Source organism: Colletes gigas, unplaced genomic scaffold (assembly GCF_013123115.1).
Source record: "Colletes gigas isolate AHSC1104 unplaced genomic scaffold, ASM1312311v1 Colletes_gigas_Sc00035, whole genome shotgun sequence".
Taxonomy (NCBI): domain Eukaryota; kingdom Metazoa; phylum Arthropoda; class Insecta; order Hymenoptera; family Colletidae; genus Colletes; species Colletes gigas.
In genome coordinates this window covers 566220-586978 of record NW_025106664.1, presented here as the reverse complement: position 1 = coordinate 586978, position 20759 = coordinate 566220, and the positions used below count along the sequence as shown (strand labels likewise).

Here is a 20759-nt window from a genome sequence, read left to right as displayed (position 1 = left end):
ACGGTCAACTTGACCATCATGTTTTCATGTTATATACGGCACTTCAAACAATACCACCTATTTCATGAAATATTAACAATTTAAAAAAAAATAATTATACGTATACTAAAATAAAATAGTTTAATTTTTAGATTCACCATGTCAAAAATGGTTTTAACACATATAAAAAAACAACAGACGTTTAATACGTTCTATCATATTGCTGCAAAAGTCCTTTTACAAATGTTAAGATGCAATTGTAAAATGGAATTGAAAATTTTTTTAAATACAAATTACTAAAATCTTATAATTGAAGGATTATAGAATTACTGGATTTGTTGGAAAATTGTTTCTTCCACTATTTTTGCTGTGTTTTTTGCTGCCAATCTCAAACGATAACGTGCATCCATGCATTCGAAATACTAAATACTATGCTAAACAGCGATCGAATGACAAAAAGTTGTAAGAATTGCTCAATTTTACAGCCTGCTTGATATTTTATCATTCGTTAATTTTGTAATTGTTTATTATTATTATTCACATGCATTCCATCCAGTTTCTTCATTTTTAAAAATAAGAAATTCATTTGTTCAAGACTTTATATTTAATTTTGACGTTTTGGCGTTTGCGAAACAGTGTCAAGTATCTTCAAACAAATGAGAAAATGTAAGTATTTGCATGTTTGTAAATATATTTCAAGCATTGTAAATTAAATCAATGCTAACATCACAGACGAGGTATACGAGTAGACCTTTCGTCTTATGGACTTTCGTGGCCCAATCTGACTGCCATACCGACCTGAAAATTCGGAGGTGATTTTAGCGACCTCCTCACATGGATGACGGTCAGTTGAGAAACTATTCACTGAATTAGTGTTGACAGGCAAACAGTGTAGTGTTGTGTAAATACAGGTGAGTTGACTATGGAAGGGATTAAAATTCATTTCTGAATCTGTCGGTAACGTTGCGAATGACACGAAAATGGTAATGGGGGTTCGAGACCCCATAAAAATAGGCCGCAAAAATACATTGGATGAAGGATCTACTTCTATACCTCATCTTTGACAATACTCTAGAATCTTTGATGAATCAATGAGAATCAAAACTAACCTAGTGAAGAAGCTCTATATTTATGATGACCTATGCAAGGCGGATCGCAGCCAATTTGCTAATATTATTTAGTTTTTAATTAATAATTGCATTACCCAGCTAAAAGTGATACGATTATTAATTAAACGCTAAATAATATTACCCAGGTCTCACCACGTGGAGGTTGCTGCGAATGGAGACCCGCCCTAACCGATTCCCAACCACCCTCCATTACTAACGATCTCTGACCAAAAATCATTGGTCGAAGAAGAAACAAACGAAAGTGCAACCAACGAAAGAGTTTTTTGAGAAAGAATTTGCCTTTAAATTGTCATCAACAAAACAGAGAAATAGACCAAAATATTGCCTGCCTGATATAATCATTAATATAGAGAACCAAACTCCTGCCTAACTATAAATCTAAATTCACTTACATCCTACCTATCTAATCATCTAACAAAATACATAGAAAATATATTCTTCCATGTTGATCCTTCGACGAAGATTTTCTAAAACATACTATTACATTCTACCTAACTATAAATCTAAATTATTAAAACATAAACTAAGCAATTTGGAACAAAATACATGAAATACATTCTTCTTTCTTCTATCTTCAATTTATCCCACGATGATTTCCTGAAACACAAACAAAGTAATATCAAACAAAATTGTAACAATTCTTAATTCTTACTTCTGTAAACCTAAAACTTCCATAGGAATTTGCTCTGTAACAGAAATTTGTTTAATAGATTAGTAAGAGAATCTGTACAACACTGAATCTGTAAAACTACAAATACTACAACTACAGGCAAGTGCAGTGAGAAAGTAAAAATAGTACATACTACACGAGGTTACTTTGACTGTAAAATGTATTCGTCGCGAAATATCTTCTTGCACGTCAATCTAATGATATATTTTAATAAGTAAAGAAAGACTTTGGGTATCTTCGATATCGAGGATACCCAAAGTCGTCAACTCAATTATGAAAGTGAATTTAATTATTGAAGAATGTAAAGAACAATCGGAAGCTACTAATTTGACACTCATTCTAAAATGAATATAATTATAAGTATTATAAAAGATATTAAAATCATGATTCTACTTTCGATCGATATTACGATATTTGTCATATTAAATATTGCGGCATGTAAAAACATCGCACGCTTAAATAAAACGCGACGCGACACGTGCTCATAAGCGTGCAGTGAGTGTGGGTATCAGATTGATCCCCCCCGGCCTTGATTATCAGAAAAGCAAGTCACGCCCCTGACCCATGTCTATCGGGCCTCTCTACGTACAACCGCCGGGTCCTGGAGGACACATGATCACAACAGGACCCGCTTAGTACTCGAGAACGGATATGGGTCAAGAACTCTCACCGGAGGTCATTCTCTTTTCCGTATAAAGAGGAGAATATATGCGCTCGGTGAGGCCCCACTTAAGCTGAACCAAGCTGCACCGGGGTTGAAGCGGTAAGAGCTATCACACCTAATACACAGGTGTCACATGTTTCATTCAATCTAACAGAGGTGATCGAGCAAAACTCTCCGGTCCTTTCGGTCGAGACATAATCTCGGAAAGCGAGAACCAGAGAACGAGCGGACGAGAGAAAGTGAACTACTCATATATGTATATGTACTCATTGTATATTCATTTTAAAATTAGTGTCAAATTAAAAATGAATCTACTATGACATTTGTCATCTTAAAAATCGCGGTGTGCAAGAAGATTATAATTTTAAGCAAAAGATACTAACTACACTTGCCAAAGAGAGCACGTATACAACCAGTTGTTTTACCCCTTTGCCTTACGATTTAATTTCCAACTGTGCGTGCCAAAAGCGTCATCAAGGTTTGGCCCGGTAGACTTATCACTTCTCCGAGACGTCTTGTTCATGTTTGGCCCGGTAGACTCATCATGTCTCTGAAACATCATTAAGCTAAGGGGTTAAAAAGGAGGTTTTTAAACACTTAAAAATGACCTATCACCTAGCTTAAAAATAAAAATTCCTGATATTGTATAGAAACAAATATAGTATACGATTGAAAACAATGTTACATTAATATATCCTGCAATATTATACATATCGAAGCAATCACAAAAATTCGAAGAACAATGTAAAAGTGGAAACACAGAAAAGGAACATTCATAGTAACCAAATAAAATCAGATAGATAAATGAAGTTGAATTCACATCAAACAAACAAATAAAAATAATAAAATATAAATAAGTAGAGTGGACTTACTACTTGTTGTCAGTACATAGGGTAGTTACCACTGGGTCAGCTGTAAAGTAAAAAAATATTCATATTATAGCAACGTCAGTTAGGCAAGCAAGGCAAAATCAGTTCATTGAAGCAAAATTGGCATCAAACGATAGAATAGAAGAGGGGAGAGAATTTTTAAACAGTTCTTACCGTTGGTCATCACCGTCCGGCACTGGTCAGTAGTGGTCAGTAGTGGTCAGTAGTGGTAGGAGCACTAGTCAGAACTGGTCAGTAGTGGTCAGTAGTGGTCAGTACTGGTCAGCCATGGTCAGCAGTGGTCAGCCCTGGCCAGTAGTGGTCAGCAGCGGCCAGCAGAGGGCAGCAGCGGTCCCCAGTTCTCTTCAGGCTGTTTGTACACTCCCGAATTCGCGACGCGACTGAAGAATTCTTCGCAGTGACCCTGCTTATCTGTCCAAGGTGATGAAAGGGTGGGGAGACTAATCAGAGCCAAAGTTGCAGTTAACAGTTAAGACTGTCTTGTCTACAAAGAAACTATTTCGATTGGTCCCACCTCTTAACCATTTCTGGATCTTCACTGGACCGCTGACCTTGATGTCAACCTCACTGTTGACCACCAGTGACCATAAGCTAGCCATTGTTGATCATCGACTCATTAAAACCATTACGAAGATTGAAGCCTTCTTACGAAGATCCCCTTACAATTTGATGCATGATCTATTTAACATTTTGTTCCACTTTGGAAGAGTGTATCTCGTTAATTTTTGTCTTTTTGTACGTCAGTTCGAACAATTGCCATACTGAGCGAAAAATTCGGAGGTGATTTTAGCGTCCTCTGCTCTTGGATGGCGGTCAGTTGAGAAACTATTCACTGAATTAGTATTGATAGGCAAATAGCTGTAGTTTTGCGTAAATCCACGTGGAGTTGACTATGGAAGGGATTGAAATTCATTTCTGAATCTGTTGGTAACGTTGCAAATGACACGGAAATGGTAATGGGGTCTCGTGACCCCAGAGAAACGGGCCGAAAAAATACATTAGGTGAAAGGTCTACTCGTATACCTCGTCTGTGCTAATATGATAACTGAAATGGTAAAATCACATACACGTGATTAGCTAACAAACTCACGTATACGTGACAACGGCCATGAGAATATACAAGAAAAAAGTTCTTGACCGACAAGATTTGCAAAATGCATAATAGTCCATCGTGGTTCTCCTGTTGATATAGTCGGTCAAGGAGTCGCCACTGTTTATGTACATTCAGAGTCATCTAACACAGGCTTTCGAAAGTCCGGCCTTGTGCCGGCCAACATCATCAGGTCACGTGACAATAGTATATTGATACGTGTCGACGAAGGGAGCCACGACTCACTACGGTTTGCCAGTTAAGCTTACGCGGCCAGGTTTAATCGTGTTCTTGCTCTAATCGGATGTCCTCGCGACTGTGTTGATTCCGAACATCTGTAAGAAGCGTCGCCTAGAATAGTCGTCATCTCGGATTTAAAATGGGGTGTAAGTACGAGCTATTTTCGATCAAAAGACCCAAAATATTTCTATTCATAATTATCACCGTGATATATTAACTTGTAAACGTAACCTCACTCGATTTCTCTTCTTGTGCAGCACATATTGTTCAAATCATTGAATCTTTGATTAATTTCGTCTATTGTTCAACGGTGTGTCGTTAACAAGAATGTTCGTTTCTAACCTGTATACTTTTCAGTCAAATTTTTGGAGGTGATAAAGCCGTTTTGCAGTATACTCCCGGAAATAGAGAAGCCGCAGCGAAAAGTAAGTTCATATTATTCTATTTCCGACCCTTCATATTTAACGTTTTACGTACCATATTCTTCGATCTCGCGGGTAATCGTTTTTTAAGTCGGGCGTCCTTACTGTTCGCCATCTGTCTGTCAAATGTTCAAATCCCCATGGAAGTTAATTTAAAATCCTATCCCCATTTAAACACGTTTCTCAATAATGATTTAACAACCTGAACATCGTTACAGATTCAATTTCGAGAGAAAGTACTATGGACTGCAATTACATTGTTTATCTTCTTGGTATGCTGTCAGGTAAGGATTTTTTATCACGGTTCTTGATATTTTGATATTATGTATGTAATGTTTTTGTTAATAAAGAATATATTTATTTGACATTTGTAGATTCCTTTGTTCGGTATTATGTCATCGGACAGCGCGGATCCATTCTATTGGATTCGAGTTATACTTGCATCAAATAGAGGTACCCTTATGGAATTAGGAATTTCTCCTATTGTTACGTCTGGTTTAATTATGCAGCTGTTGAGTGGTGCAAAAATCATTGAGGTTGGCGACACTCCAAAAGACAGAGCACTTTTTAACGGTGCACAGAAATGTAAGAAATATACATTATGTTTCACAGATATTCTTTTAAATTATCTTTATTTTAATGCAAAATTCATATTTTTTTATAGTGTTTGGTATGGTTATCACTGTTGGTCAAGCCATTGTATATGTAATGACTGGCATGTATGGTGATCCAACAGAAATTGGAGCAGGAGTTTGTTTATTGATCATTATTCAATTGTTTGTTGCTGGATTGATTGTATTGTTATTGGACGAACTGCTCCAAAAAGGATATGGATTAGGAAGTGGTATCTCTCTTTTCATTGCAACCAATATTTGCGAAACGATAGTATGGAAAGCATTTTCTCCTACTACTGTTAACACTGGTATGATACTTCCGTATTCTTATCGATATTTCTTTATATTGTAATTTGCTGCTACATTACATGTAACGAACCATCTTTGTTTTAAACATTTTAGGACGTGGCACGGAATTCGAAGGTGCAGTAATTGCATTGTTCCATTTGTTGGCTACGAGGCAAGACAAAGTTCGAGCTCTCCGCGAAGCATTTTACAGGCAAAACCTTCCTAATCTCATGAACTTACTTGCCACAATCTTAGTATTTGCCATCGTAATTTACTTCCAGGTAACGTTACAGCGCCATATAAATCAACACATAGAAAAGCTTGGATCAAAACCATAATTATGTTATTATTAACAGGGCTTCCGTGTTGATTTGCCGATCAAATCCGCCCGATACAGAGGCCAGTATAGCAGCTATCCCATCAAACTGTTCTACACCAGCAACATCCCGATTATTCTTCAATCGGCTCTCGTGTCAAATTTATACGTCATCTCACAAATGTTGGCTGTTAAGTTTCAAGGAAATATCATTGTTAATCTATTAGGAGTATGGTCTGATGTTGGCGGTGGAGGTCCAGCGCGATCTTACCCTGTTGGAGGGTTGTGTTACTACTTGTCGCCACCAGAGTCTGTAGGACATATTCTTCAAGATCCTATTCATGCCGTCCTTTACATTCTCTTCATGCTTGGATCTTGTGCCTTTTTCTCGAAAACGTGGATTGAAGTTTCTGGCAGTTCAGCTAAAGACGTTAGTATTCGATTTAAATTTGTTTTTCCAGCTGCTGTTTTTTATTTGTTCAAATTATTCTCCACGCACGACATATTCTTCCGTGCGTAATTTTCGTAATTCAAATTAATTTATAGATTGCGAAGCAGTTAAAGGAACAACAGATGGTGATGAGAGGACACAGAGACAATTCGATGATTCACGAATTGAACAGATACATTCCGACTGCGGCGGCATTCGGTGGATTGTGTATCGGTGCTCTGTCCGTACTAGCCGATTTCCTCGGCGCGATCGGTTCCGGTACTGGTATCTTGCTGGCCGTCACGATTATATATCAGTACTTCGAGATCTTCGTTAGGGAACAAAGTGAAATGGGTGGCATGACTACGCTACTCTTCTAATTGTAAACTTAATCTGCATAGACTTTAAAAGTGAACTTTTTTTAATTCCGAAGAACTGAATAATAATTTATTGTAATGTAAGCCCATACGACGCTGTCAATGCCGTTGATCAGTCAACAGACCGAAATGGAAAGTCTTCAACATGAATCAAACCGCACAGCTCTATTCTCTTTATTCTCTTCATTAAATAAAATTTCATACATACGTACGTACGTACGTACATGTGTACGTGTGTGTTTACACACTCGCGTTATGCGGGTCTCTTCTTCTTTAAACAATATTTTGTCAAAATCGTGAAACTGCGAACTTTCACCTTTTGCAGTAAAAATGTATTTTGGACTGTTAAATATTCTTTTTTACTCCTACCTTTACGCCAAGACCATGAATGTGAGTTATCGTCCAGGTTAGCAATGCCAGAATTTATCGAATTGCGCATTCATGGTTCTGGCATAAGGGAGACTATATGTACTTATTACATATTCAAGGAATACTTCATTGTCCATTATACATATATTTCATATTGTCATTTTCGACATTTGTTTACATTCGTAAAAAAATTACATCGTCTTTATATATAGATGAAAAGAAAGATTAATAACGATTCTACACTGTGTCAATTGGTACTGAAAGGCATTATTACCCACGATGCAACATATATGTTGACAGAGCGTAGACGATCGCACTGGGTTACAACACATATGAAAATGCTCGAATGTAAATATCGAGCATTCAATAGTGAATGCTCTGATTTTACACTGTAAGGATGTAATATCTTTCATACAACGAACAGTGTACATAGAAAAAAGTAATTAAATATTTTGAGCATTTTTTACTAGTGTTTTATGCTCCGAGTGATAACAGAGTCACGTGAAAGACTCTTTTTTTATAAAGAGCGCGATTAAAGTCGTTAAAGACATTCATACGAATCAAACCATTTTGCATAATAGGTTATCATTTATTCTGTTGGAACGAGACACCCGCCTTGGGTAATCGTGCAACAATTAACTCGAACAGTGTTCACTCATCATAGATAGCATCATTCCTATATTGATTATATTTGTTTTCTCTTGTGTATTTAGGAGATCGTGCTTTTATAAAAATTGAAATTTATCGTTTCTGTCTTCTCTTCCCTCCTGTTCCTATGTTTTTTAAGCAGCATATACAAGTGTTACAATTTTTATGAATTTGGAGCATACATTTAATAAAGAACAACGTAATTACAATAATGCGCATCGATTGACGACTACTCTGCGGTTTTTATGTAATTTACGCGCTCCGAAACAGGTGCTTATGTGCGAAATCTGGAGCAACAGGTGTCATCCAAATTAAATTGTAACACGAGAATAACTGATTGATAGATCCACGAAAAGGAGGAAAAATAAGTTATAATTGCATTATATTTGTATAACGTATTATAAACTGTATATTACTTATATACGTCCGAATATTAGTAAAAGTTTTATTTCTTATTTTATACAACACGAATGGTAACTTTTATTTTGTACTTAGAGTTGTTATTAAAAACTATCTCCAAACTATATTTATCGTTGTGCTATTCCAAAACAGTGAATATAAAACTCGATATTTAAATTTAAAATAGATAAATTTTCAAAAGTTTATAAACTTTTAAGTTATTTAATAAATATTGAAGACGGGGGATGTAACTCAATACTAACTTATAAGTTGGTATTGAAAAATTTAAAAGCAGTTGTTAAATTTTATTTTCGACATTTCTTTTAATATTATACATATTTGATAATTATTGAGAAATTTATTTACAGGAACATGTATATGTATATATGAAAATAATTCGCGGTTGGCGGATAGATGAATTATTTGTTTTCATTGTAAAATAGGGTAGCATAAAGTGGGCCTAATGTATGAATATTAGCTAACAGAACTAAACGAAGTGTTTCCGTGAATCGCGCGTTTGGCGTAGATGTGTCTGTATCTCTCCAAGCTATATTGACTCCATCGCTACGTGTGAAAAGGGCTGGCGAGGGGATATTTTCACGCATATAAGCCCATACACACTCCTTCATTATAGTATTTATCTGAAATAAAAAATGTTATCATTTTATAACAATTCCAAATTTTTAGTAAATAAGTCATAATGTAATTGTAGGATACACACCTGATGTGACTCCAAAACGGGCAAAATATCCCTTGTACTCGCCAATGGTGGCGGTAGCAATTGACCGAGTGCCATGACGCTTACCAACGAGACACCTGCTTCTGTATTCCAGTTAGCCATAACAGTGGCAGCAATGCCTCTCAATAAAACTGAACAATAAGCTAAAGCTGGCCTGTACCAAGCTGTTAATTCCAACAATGTCCATAACAATGGGACATCTCTAAATGTTCGACGGATTTGTAAATCTCTTTCTATGGTGACCTAGAAGTAATACAAATATTTTACCAAATTGTTAAGCATTAATATTACCTCGCGGTATTTAAAAGTTGATGAATATACTTTGGTAAATTCTTCATCAGGCCATGGTAGTCCATTGTACATAACATCGGGCGAAACTATCTCAACCAACAGTAAACTAACTATCGTCAACGCATCGAGATTTACAGGATATCGTTCCGATTCTCTATTACTGCAGCAAGCCTACAACATTCGGACGTTGAACAAATTGTGAAGAGTTAAGTATACTTTTGAGATTATTACCTTTATCACGTCTATTAATAAAATTTTATTTAGTGCGATAATCTCTTTGTCAACTGTGTTTTCAGGTGGTATTTGTCGTGGCCCGTGACCAATCACTCCAGCGTGAAATACAGAAGAATGTTTTTGAGCTAACATTGTGCTTGTGACCTTAATAGAAAATTAAAAATTTGCGTAATTCATGATCAACATTTTTCTATACAACGTCTCTAATCGTTCTACCTGTTTGTGATTCTGGTGTAAAAGTAACATTTCCTCGAATTTTGGTTCAAACTTTTCTTTAGCTCCAAAATATTTAGCAGGATCGTTGTTGATACTGTGTCCCAAAATTTCTCTCAGTGCTAGAGCTCGAGCACACGGTGAATAACAGGTCAAATCTTTCAGTAAGTGGCACACTACTTTCACACCTTGCTGCTTTTTCGTAATATCTAAATAAAAAGAAATAATAATAAATATTAAAGGCTATAGTAGAAAGTTTCAATAAAACATTCTTAAATTACCATCTTCCGCTATGCATAAAAAGAAATACTGAATCACAGCTCTTGTTAATTTCAGAGTAAGCTCCACGTTAGGTAAAAAATTGTCTTTCTCCGGAGTACTGAACAAGTCCAAAATTTTAGCAATGTCGTTAGCTAGTTCAAAATCATTTGTCTTTGTTAGTAAGGAAGAGATCTGATATAAATTAGACTTGATAGCATGTGTGATCATCTTTGACCGGAAGATCGTTGCTTTATCGGATTTCTCCCATCTATATAAAATATTATAAACAAATTATTTAAATCTATAAAAGATTTGATGATACCGTTTCATTAACACGCTTACTTTAATAGTATGGTAAGATTCTGAAAGAACTGTCTCCTTTCTTGTTTCTCCATAACATTTTTATAATTTATTTCCCTGAGTGCTTGTTCGACTACTTGGGTAAAGTAGCCGTGACTAGCTAACATATTTTCTGTTTCAGATTTATTCGAGGGGAAGACTACAACATTGTTTGAAACAAGATGTATCAAAGCAGCAAGATGAAAAGTCGTTACCGCTTTAACCAACATGTACGAAGCTGCAGATATTAATATGTTAGCGCTTTGGCTTCCAAGAAAACACAGCAGCCTGACGGCTGTTTGAACTCTTAGAGGATTTTGATTTAGAAGTAATGGCAATATTACAGGCAATTCTTGCTTGATAGAGCCCAATAAAGCAATGTTTGCCGACTGCGGCCCGTGTGTCCTTAACAGGAGATCGATTTCTTCCAACACCAATTCCAATATCTCGCTGCAAACGCTTTTCACACTTTGTGCTGCGTTAACGCTATGGTAACCAACATTGCTTGTGTTTAAAGCAGTGTCCAATAAAATGTTTATTATTTGCGACGCCCCTTGTTCGCATCCTAAGATTAAGTGCACAGTCAAGTCTATCAAAGCTTCTGGCTGCTTGTCAAAGTATTTACACCAGTCTGATGCAAACAGAGCCAATTGTGGAATTATATCCGGTTTCACTGCAATAAGGAGTGGAGGTCATAATTTATTACAAAGACACGAAACGCGTTTACTTACACGTTTGTAACACATCGCTGGTTATTGCTTTTAAAAGAGTTTGCGAAAGAGATGCCAGATTTAGGAGAAACGGAACAGTAGCTAATTTCTGCTTTTTTGTATCCTCGTCAACGCTCATATCTTCATCCAAACTCCACTAAAAATATTATTATTAAACACATGATTTGTCAGGATTTCAGTTAGTATAAAGTAGTTTAACAGGATTCAAATTTACTTTGAACAGATCCAGTAATGCTGTTCTTATATCCTGAAAATGACTACTGGCCAAGTGACCCAGAATTCCAACAACTGAATTCAATTTAGGATTTTTGACATTATGTTCATAGCCCATGGCACAGAAGTCTTTTAAACCACAAGACAGTACTCTGGTAATAACTGTGTTTGGAAAACAGCTTCCTACATGAGCAACCACCCAGTCAAAGTGAGGACTATGCAATACACTGGTATCCAATAATGCTTTAATACAAGATTCTGTATCAGAATGCATAAGACATTGAAGGCATTGAGCAGTAATGTCGATTAATGTACGAGTAGCACGGCAAGACATCCATTGTTGAAGAAAATCATTAATCCCAGCATTGACAGGCAAGTTTCCACGCTTTGCGTAATCAGAAGACAATTTACCTGCAATACAATATTTTGAAATAAACTGTAACTAACAGATATTTTGGATACAAAATAGAACCAATTTAAAATGCTTCGATGATTCTATACCTAGTAATTCCAATGACCATGCTGAAATGATTGGTGCCCATGCCTCTGGATTTCCATTAATAAAACTACTTAAAACAGCATGGATTTCTGCTATGATGCTCTCCTCACAAATTACCGAATTTTGATTTGTCTGTGAAAATTTTGTTTATGAATGATCAAAGACAGTTATGTACATGGTTTGTTGATAAACCATGTTACATTGAACTTACTTCGATTTGACGAACATATTTTGTAACAGCGACAAAAAAGACGTTGCAAAAGTACTCAAGTACCGCATCTCTTGCTGCAGGTACATTACGAAGCAACGATAAAGCAGTTCGAGTTACATCGAGGGTACTTGTACTATGGGATGGTCTAATAGCTCCGGAAATGAATTTCCTAACTTCTGACAAAATATCTTGTGGTGATAATTCACCCGTTGAATGCAACATTTTTATTTTTCCTCGAAACTAATTGAAAAATGGCATACTATTTTAGATATTTCAACCACATCATTTGTCAGCTCTTTGAGGTTAAATGTGACCGAGAATCTACATTATGTCGCTCCAACTTTGATATAGTACAGTAGTTATCGGTTTCATTGGGACTGTGTAGTATTGTTAGTACTACTTTATGTTGGAGAAACATGGAACTTTAAGAAATGAATAAAAAGTACATTCACCGTGAAAGTGCTATGTATTTATTTTTGTCCAATACTAACAAACACCACTTTCTTACCTTCTATAGATCGTTGTGTAATTTTGATGTATCGGTCGATTTAAAAAATCTATTCGTTACGGAAATTTTCAAGTATCAACTGCTACTTACGTGATACGAATTTGAATCGAAGTAGGCATAAATAAAATATAAATATGTTATTGAAACTAAATTTGTTTTAATCCACTATTATATGTGTTACGAAAAATTAAAATTTCCCGATATTTCAAGTGCATAATATTAATTATCCATTTACGATGGTTTTTCATCAAAATAATTTTACATAATCAATGATAAGTTTTAATTGAGATTTGTATTATTAAAATCATTCCTTGTATACTCGTACAATATTATAAATGCAGTCATGTTGATTGATATCTTAATTGGTTTTACAAGATAAAATATTGGTATAAAAAATTTAAATTAAATATATACTATATAAATTACTTATTAAATTAAAAAATATCAATTAAATTATTACAAAAAATTTCACATAGAAGAAATTTCATAAATAGTGCTAATTAAAAATAATATTTCAGGCAGACAATGCATATTTTTTGACAGCAACAAAACACAATTCAACGTCTTTTTTTCTTTTCCTGTTTTCGTGGTCGATGAGGTCTCCTAGGAGTAACTTGAGGACTGTTTTCTGAGCATTCCACATCGCTTGGATCATCCTTCAATTAATTCACAATATCCGTAAGTCATAAATACTTGTAATAGTTGCTTGTTTAAGTACCTTTAATGCAGCAATACCATCAGATGGACCAGCCTGATAAATCACTATAGCCAATAAACATATAACTTGAAATACTGCTCCAATATAAAGTCCAAACCGTAATAACTGTTCAAACAATGTTTCTTCTGTTGGAAGTAGAAGTCGTTTTAATTGTGAATCAGTGTCTGCCATTTCTAAACATAAAAGATCATTTTATTGGTAGAAAAGAATCAAAAAGTTAATACAAAATGTAATACTCTAAACATCAACAACTATTGTTTTAAAAGAATTCTTAATAGAAATTATTTAACATTTTTATATTGATAGCGCATTAAATATCGCGTAATATAAAATGTATATTTTGTATACGTCATTATGTACAAGGAAATCAGTCTCCGCTTCTCTCTCACTCTCTCTCTTTTGCTTTTTTTTTTACAACGCAGCCAAACAGGTCTTCTGTATGGCAATGTTTACTCATAGTTAACATGATATAGTTCAAGCCTTTGAATGTTGAATGTTTTAATTTTAGAACTGATATAACTGTCGCTCAACAGCCATCATACAATACGGTTCGAAATATTTTTGTTTTTTCAAAACATATGTCATACAATTAAAAATCAATAACCTAAGCAACAGCGATCGTAGAACTTTTATACCATACGAGCGTGACAAATGCTACCAACCTTCTTGATGACGTTAATCTCGACAATTATTTAATGTCAGTCAACTTCGATCAAGCTATCAAATATGAAATTGACAGTGAACAATACTCGATCAAAATAAATGAAATTCGATTAATTAATGGGGAAATATAATTCCGTATATTAACACAAAATCAATTTTTATCTTTCTACATTTTTTTCAAGTCAAACGAGAAAGAGGAACATAAAGTATTTGTTTCGTATGTATTACATGAAAATCAGAATTATTCACTAATGTCACGTCCAAAGCAGGGTTTGCTAGAAATATGTCTTAATAATAAGTCCAACAGCAAATTCAAACGAAACACAAATTCCTTTTACTTCTTTGAGAATCGACCGTTGTTGGATAACTTGCGGGAAACAACAACCAATCTTTTGATTCTTAGCCCTCTAGTGGTTTGTTTGTAATTTATCAAAGAGGTCGCTACAGTGATTCGATTTGCGCGTCAGCTATCGGCGATATTTAAAGTTAATGTGTCGTTGAATTATTACACGTAAAATTAATATTCTGTCATTTTACAAAAATGAAAATCAGAAGAACTATTTTGGAGGTGTCAGGTAATGTAAATACATATCGAAAACTGAATCCTAATTGTATATTATCTTTAATAGAGTGGGTACGTTTTTGAGTAATCAAAAATGGCGGGTCGACGACAGCGCCGGAAGCCATCTGGGTTCGAGGCTTCATCGCTTGCCAGTCCGTGGATGTGAACCTTTGTTTTGTACAGAAGAATGGCTGCCATCTTTAGTTTTCGATGGATGTTTTCCGAAGGGATCGCGAATTCTCATATTTATTGTGGTATTTAATAACGTAATAAAATCTCGAACAGTAAAATAACGTTGTCCGCGATGTAAAGAGTGTTTTCTCGTTTGTTATTCAAGCTGCCCTGGTGTCAGTTCCGTTGAAAAATGCTTGTGTTTACATCCAAGTTTAAAGTGAGCCTCTGTATTCCTGTCATATTAAGGTAAGCAATGAATTTTTATAGGTTTTGGTTGCATTAAACGGTCGAGAAATCATGATTATATCATCGAACGATGAAAATTTGATCGAACTGTCACGGGAAAGACAGCTGTAATGATACATTCTGTTCGTATTATGAATCGTTTGTGACGTTCCAATGGTCTTGTATACTGTATTTTTTTGACAAACGGTCATCAGAAACGCGAAACAATCGTGTCAACAGGGCATTTTTCGTAATTTCATCGACATTCGTCGTGTAATACGACTTCGTACCATATTTCACTTAACCAAAAAAAAATTTTTGTTCTCGACCATTCTGAAAGAGTTTGATTTCTCGACATCTTGAATTGATTTCAATTTTCAGCGTTTTGTTGTTGTTGTTGTCTTTTTGCAACAGGCAACGAACGTTTGAAAGATACAATAGATCTGTTGGTTGCATTTTCGTTTCTGAACGGTGGCAACAATGGCTGGTAAAATGGCGAGTGACTACAGGTCAACCACATCGTACACATACAACTTTAGACGTAAAACTTACGTAGTTACTAACTTCTATACAATGTTTAAATGTTTCTTTTCTTTTACTTTGCAACAATTGCTTTCAATTCTACTGTACTTGTTAGTGAATCTCATGTTAATACTTATTTTGATACATGTTGATTGAAAAGTAGGACTGTCAGTTTTTTTATTAATGTATTTTTACTACAAAAGTTACTTTCGGTTTTATTCATGTGTATATACTCAATGTTCAAGTATGAATCATTCTTCCTGTGACATATTGTATCTCATTATTCTCAATAGGAGATGTAATTAACATAGATTATAAGATGTGGTTGCAACCTATTACCATTTTACTTTGTACATTTTATGACATTCAGAGATTAATATTTATTTCACTGTTTGTTCTGGTCAAACAATATCTCTATAATTAGTGCAAATTGTTAAGATACGTCAACCATTCATAACATGTAAAATGTATCGATAGAAACTAAAATAGCAGTAATAAGCAATAAGACGAAGAAATTTTCAAGGCTTCTCTAAGAAATTATGACAGTGTCCTTGATGAATAAATAATAAGACAAGAATTGGTGCGTTTAGAAACATTCTGTCTAACGTATAAGTTATGTTAACGAGGTCAGAGTGATAATATCGTATTTTCTATTTGGTATGTCGATAAAAAGTACTGTTTACACTGTTTTAAAATTTTATATACCTAGGAACTTAATGTTTATTTTCAACATATTGCTATGGGATGTTACGTAGATATGTCATTGTAGATTCATATTTTACTTTGTTTTGAAAGTACCCTGCAGGTTTGCAGTAGCAAGCATTCATAGAGACAGAAAGCTCAACGTATAGTTTGACAGTGAATTAACGTCTTTAACCTATTGGAAGAAATTTAGTATGTTGAAAATTATTTGATGGGCGGGAATAGGAAAATCTGCCAGGCGGCGCTGGTCTGTTTCTCGAACGGCCATATTGCCGCCTCTTTCTCTCTATGTCTTCCCTCCCTCCATTTACTTTCGTCGATTCCCCTCGTTCTCCTTTTTCTTGATTCTTTCTCGATCCCTTCCAATCCTGTTCGTGTCTCTCCTATTTTCTCTTGCCCCCCTCCCCCTCCACTTCTTCGAAACCTCCTTGCGTTCCTCTTTCCTGTCATGCTAAATTCTCTTCTACATGTCTTGTACCTTCGTCGAACAGCTTGCTGCATCCTGAGGATTCCAAATTTATCGATTCTCCGCGAATACGCTCGTTTCCCGCATTCTTAGCCTCGGTACTCGACTATTTATTATTTTTACTAATCTTAACTCTGGAAATTTCAGTGATTTACGGTTGGCGCTCTGGTACTTCATTTCAAATCTAGGCAAATTTTATTTGAGATTAAAATAAATAACATTTTAGTCTATAAAATATCAATTTTAAAAAACATAGATTTTGGATGCCCAAAAATTTCCAATGTTTTTTTGCGCTTCTCGTCGAAATTTGATCTTAGTAAGAAAATAAACTCGTTATGTCAGATCATTGGGATATATTTAAAGGGAAATCGACGAGAAATCGAATTATTAATTACGTTTGACAAAGCCGATAATATTGCAGGAATGAACGATAAATAGGGAATTAATTATTGAGCATTTGTCGATTGAGCACCATGCTCTTAGATCGAAATTGTCGATCTACATTAGTTCGCTGTGTCACGTGCATACGCACAAATCAATTATTAACTACTTTGTTCAATTTGCACAGTAACGAAAAATGAAGCTAATTTGTCATCGAATTACTATTCAGACAATCTTCTCAATACTTAAACATTTCATATGCAATAACATAGGTATATAGATACATATGGTAATAGAATTTATAGAAATACAAGGGTTGCCTTTCTGTACGGTATTAAGAAAAATATGAAATTTTAGATTATTTCAGACTTGATTTTATTTACTTTGTAAATGCTTGTAGATTTTCAAATATCTATAAATCTCTCATTATAAGTCCAGTAGTTTCTGTGTGCCAGATCAGGCCACTTCCATGTAAAGTCACACGAAGTGCTTGTTGTAAAGTCAAATCTGGTGCTTGTAGTAGGGTACGGGTACAGATATGGTGCTTGTGGGTGGTTGGTAGCGACCAGAGGCGTCGCCAACGAATTTCTTGTCTTTACAAATATCAATCAATTACTATTATCTCGTACAATTTTTACTGTACGAAAATTAATTTTTCGATCCAATATACGTAATATCACGTTTTTAAGTCAAGGTTCGGGTACCGTATTCTATAAAAATTACTTTCGCTTTACTTTTCAAAAAATGAGATTAAAAACAAAATATTTTTAATCGAATAAATGCGAACGATAAAAGGAAACCAAGTTTATTTTAATCTGCCTAATTTAAAAATACAATATGCACCTGGTTCAAGAATCTATTTTATCCCGTTAGTTGCTATTTCTTTTTATATTGTATCGTTGTAAGAAAGAGTAGTGACGCGACAAGAGTCGTGAATCTTTGCTTTAAAAATTCGTGTTGGATTGAAATTTGACTGATGGGACGCCTCTGGTTGGTAGCATTTGCCGGCAACGAGGTGAAATCGTATCGACCGCAAGGGAAGTCGCGCGCGCGGAGTGACGGGCACGCGCGACATATACAGTCCATTTATGGGGGAACTATAGAAGGAAATGATCGGAAGACTTGTCATTTTTTTCAAAATAAAGAACCTGTAGTTTCGAATTTTGTTATAAAATATGGTACAATGGTGTGTATATATGTGTATATACAGGGTGTTCGGCCACATCTGGGAAAAATTTTAATGGAAGATTCTAGAGGCCAAAATAAACCGAAAATCAAGAATACCAATTTGTTAATGGAGGCTTCGTTAAGAAGTTATTAACGTCTAAAGTTCCGCCCGCACTGAATTTTTTTCTCGAAAATGTGCAGAATTTCGAGGGTATGTCTATTCACCAAAAATGGTTGTATTTGACCCCAGAACCTAGAAATAATTTTTTTAGAACGATTCGAAATTTTTTTTTTTAGACACCTACCCCCTGTCGATTTTTCTTAAAAATTTGTTTGGCGCTGTACGGAAATTTTGTCTAATACTTTTTTGTAGGTATCCATGAGCTCTTCTTCAGAAAAAAATTTCATTGAAATATATTCAGTATTCTAGGAGTTATGGTCGTTTGAAAGTTAGATCATTTATAGGGGGTGTTTCTCACTTTACGGGGTCAAGGAACAACTTTTCGAATATTCTTGAAATATCTACATATTCTACACTAAAATACGCGTTGTTTGCCGTTTGAAATATTAAAATCGTCCAATTCGTTTAGGAGTTATGACATTTTAAATATTCGCATGAAAAAGCATTTCTACATACATATACGCACTACTATATTACCATATTTCTTCTGCGGTGCAAAATTAATCTACGCAATCTCCACAAATTAAATTATAAATTTCTGCTGTCGGAATTCCTTCGACAGAAATCAGATCAATTTTTGAAGTATTCCTTTCGTCGACGCAAAGAAAAAGATCACTGATTACATGTTTCTTTAAAGTCGGGACAGATATTTGTTTTCGATATAAAGTTGAGTTATTCGAATGGATATAATACAAAACTGGGTCAGAACCGTGTAAACACTTTCCCATTGGTCTCTCGTTTTATAAGCATGCTTGGTAAAGGATCGAAATATGTTTCTGGATTTGCCTGGGTTGCTGATCCTGCTCCGTGGTATTCAATACTATTGGTCAGCCCTACTGACGTCATCGAGAAAGGTCCAATAGGATGGTGTCAGTGCGTACGCACGACCAAGATGCAACCCGCTTGCAAAGTGGTGTTTCGTCTCGTTGTACCTTCGAATTTGTGTCATCGGAAAGTATTATCAATATGTAATTGGCGTTCGTATGTCCGATAACGATGTTCATGATCGATAATGTACCGCCGTAAATACATTTTCTTCTAATGCAAATGAGTTGATACTTTTTAAAGAATACCCGGTTGCGTAAGACCTCACCTCTCCTACGCGGTTCTCATTTCTCTTTTTAATCCAGCTAGGGGAGGTAAGGTGAGCGTTTACATGGTATCGCGATCGATTTACTTCAAAGTCGATCATTATCGTATCGAGCGTAAAACCTCATATAAAGTTACAGTGGTTACCTGAAAGCCGCTAGAGAACTAACAGCCATCTAAAATCTTGTTAATTGAGTAAGAAACGCTCGTATCACATTATTGTCGTCAAATAAACAGAAAATCGTATTCGATTTGGATGTTGATTTTTGACACGTGCGGTTTATTTCCGGAGACTCTTTTAAAATGAATTTTCGCGGTTGTTCGAAATGCTTCGGGACCTGGTTAAATATAGAACGACACGAGATTCGCTAGAAAAGCGAAACGAATTTTATCGAAAATCAAGCAAACTCGCTATGAGCGACTATTTCGCAAGAATAACGCCGCAAAGAACTGATGCATTTCTTTACGATGACGTCAGAGTATATTAATGGTACTCGCGTTTACTATGGGTATGTACAACGTATCCGCGATATACAGAGAAGAGTGTAAGCGCGCTCCTAACAGTTTGCCGACAGTGAGTAGAAACTAAAACGTAATCCGTAAGATATTGCGTTATCCGTTATCAAAACATAGTGTCCGAAAATATGTAGTACGAATTTTCCGGCTCGAATTACGTATTTTAAAACATTTATATATGACTGTGCTTACGTAAACTTCCGTTTAATAATCGCTATGATGTAGTTGTCGAGAGTCGGACACGCGACAACAAGGTTTATCTAAGCGCCGTTAGGCAAATGGCGTCAATCGTTCAATTCCGCGTAAAAGCTATTTCTTTATAAGAATTGTAACAAAACTACTTAATCTAGAAAGAGATATCGTTTAGAAACAAAAATGAAAGAGAATTTGCAAGGAACCGGATCCAAGTTACAACGAAATGCAATAAAATTTAGTCTGGTCTCGTGGACTGGGGTTGCAGGCGTGTGTAAGGAAGTGGGAGAAAAAGAAATGCGCGCTTCTCGGTAACCTTGGGTGTAATAGCGGAGGTGCACAATGCTGGATCTTCGTTTCTCGTCTCCCTGTTCTTCCAAGACACCCACGTAACACAGAGTCGCGTTTTGTTCCGATATTGTGGATTACGCTTGTT

The 20759-nt window shown here is 35.4% G+C and overlaps 4 protein-coding genes across 13 annotated transcripts in view; 2 read left to right on the top strand and 2 right to left on the bottom strand.

Moving 5' to 3' along the window:
* The first annotated feature begins 4654 nt into the window (after positions 1 to 4654).
* Positions 4655 to 10871, top strand: LOC122402369 (protein transport protein Sec61 subunit alpha). 3 transcript variants are annotated; one of them, XM_043405090.1, is made up of 9 exons: positions 4655 to 4809; positions 5021 to 5088; positions 5304 to 5369; positions 5460 to 5670; positions 5750 to 6007; positions 6102 to 6268; positions 6344 to 6733; positions 6850 to 7115; positions 10746 to 10871. In XM_043405090.1, the coding sequence occupies exons 1-8, from the start codon at positions 4803 to 4805 to the stop codon at positions 7111 to 7113; spliced, it is 1431 nt and encodes a 476-aa protein (XP_043261025.1). In that variant the 5' UTR covers positions 4655 to 4802; the 3' UTR covers positions 7114 to 7115; positions 10746 to 10871. The 3 variants fall into 3 exon arrangements, with proteins under 3 accessions (XP_043261025.1, XP_043261026.1, XP_043261024.1); XM_043405091.1 differs by lacking the exon at positions 10746 to 10871 and adding an exon at positions 9239 to 9351; XM_043405089.1 differs by lacking the exon at positions 10746 to 10871 and having other exon boundaries at positions 4657 to 4809; positions 6850 to 7325.
* On the bottom strand, positions 8840 to 12748 carry LOC122402368 (integrator complex subunit 5). The gene is made up of 11 exons (XM_043405088.1): positions 12258 to 12748; positions 12049 to 12178; positions 11549 to 11958; positions 11335 to 11470; positions 10607 to 11276; positions 10285 to 10532; positions 10007 to 10212; positions 9788 to 9934; positions 9587 to 9727; positions 9248 to 9508; positions 8840 to 9167 (listed from the first exon to the last, which is right to left on the bottom strand). The coding sequence occupies exons 1-11, from the start codon at positions 12477 to 12479 to the stop codon at positions 8946 to 8948; spliced, it is 2793 nt and encodes a 930-aa protein (XP_043261023.1). The 5' UTR covers positions 12480 to 12748; the 3' UTR covers positions 8840 to 8945.
* A 460-nt stretch (positions 12749 to 13208) lies between these two features.
* Positions 13209 to 14540, bottom strand: LOC122402384 (protein anon-73B1). 5 transcript variants are annotated; one of them, XM_043405118.1, is made up of 3 exons: positions 14485 to 14540; positions 13484 to 13656; positions 13209 to 13421 (listed from the first exon to the last, which is right to left on the bottom strand). In XM_043405118.1, exons 2-3 carry the CDS (start codon positions 13652 to 13654, stop codon positions 13323 to 13325), a joined length of 270 nt encoding a protein of 89 aa, XP_043261053.1. In that variant the 5' UTR covers positions 13655 to 13656; positions 14485 to 14540; the 3' UTR covers positions 13209 to 13322. The 5 variants fall into 5 exon arrangements, with proteins under 5 accessions (XP_043261053.1, XP_043261050.1, XP_043261051.1 ...); XM_043405115.1 differs by lacking the exon at positions 14485 to 14540 and adding an exon at positions 14146 to 14392; XM_043405116.1 differs by lacking the exon at positions 14485 to 14540 and adding an exon at positions 14088 to 14136.
* Positions 14541 to 14877: 337 nt separating this feature from the next.
* LOC122402396 overlaps positions 14878 to 20759 on the top strand; it is a 29468-nt gene continuing 23586 nt past the window's right edge. For 3 of the 4 annotated variants that reach the window (XM_043405145.1, XM_043405143.1, XM_043405146.1), the window contains exon 1: positions 14906 to 15128. The gene's annotated coding sequence lies outside the window, so the exon portion shown is untranslated. Of the gene's footprint in view, positions 15129 to 20759 lie in introns of all 4 variants that reach the window. The other variant, XM_043405142.1, reaches the window with a different exon arrangement.

Excerpts from the sequence above, each read along its gene's own strand:
- LOC122402384 (XM_043405118.1), bottom strand. The coding sequence starts at position 13,654 with ATGGCAGACACTGATTCACAATTAAAACGACTTCTACTTCCAACAGAA. Across the intron at positions 13,422-13,483 it reads ATGGTATTGCTGCATTAAAG|GATGATCCAAGCGATGTGGA; the intron begins GTACTTAAACAA and ends AATTAATTGAAG.
- LOC122402368 (XM_043405088.1), bottom strand. The coding sequence starts at position 12,479 with ATGTTGCATTCAACGGGTGAATTATCACCACAAGATATTTTGTCAGAA. Across the intron at positions 10,533-10,606 it reads AATCTTACCATACTATTAAA|ATGGGAGAAATCCGATAAAG; the intron begins GTAAGCGTGTTA and ends TATTTTATATAG. Across the intron at positions 9,728-9,787 it reads TATTAATAGACGTGATAAAG|GCTTGCTGCAGTAATAGAGA; the intron begins GTAATAATCTCA and ends CGAATGTTGTAG.
- LOC122402369 (XM_043405090.1), top strand. Across the intron at positions 5,089-5,303 it reads TAGAGAAGCCGCAGCGAAAA|ATTCAATTTCGAGAGAAAGT; the intron begins GTAAGTTCATAT and ends ACATCGTTACAG. Across the intron at positions 5,370-5,459 it reads TCTTCTTGGTATGCTGTCAG|ATTCCTTTGTTCGGTATTAT; the intron begins GTAAGGATTTTT and ends TGACATTTGTAG.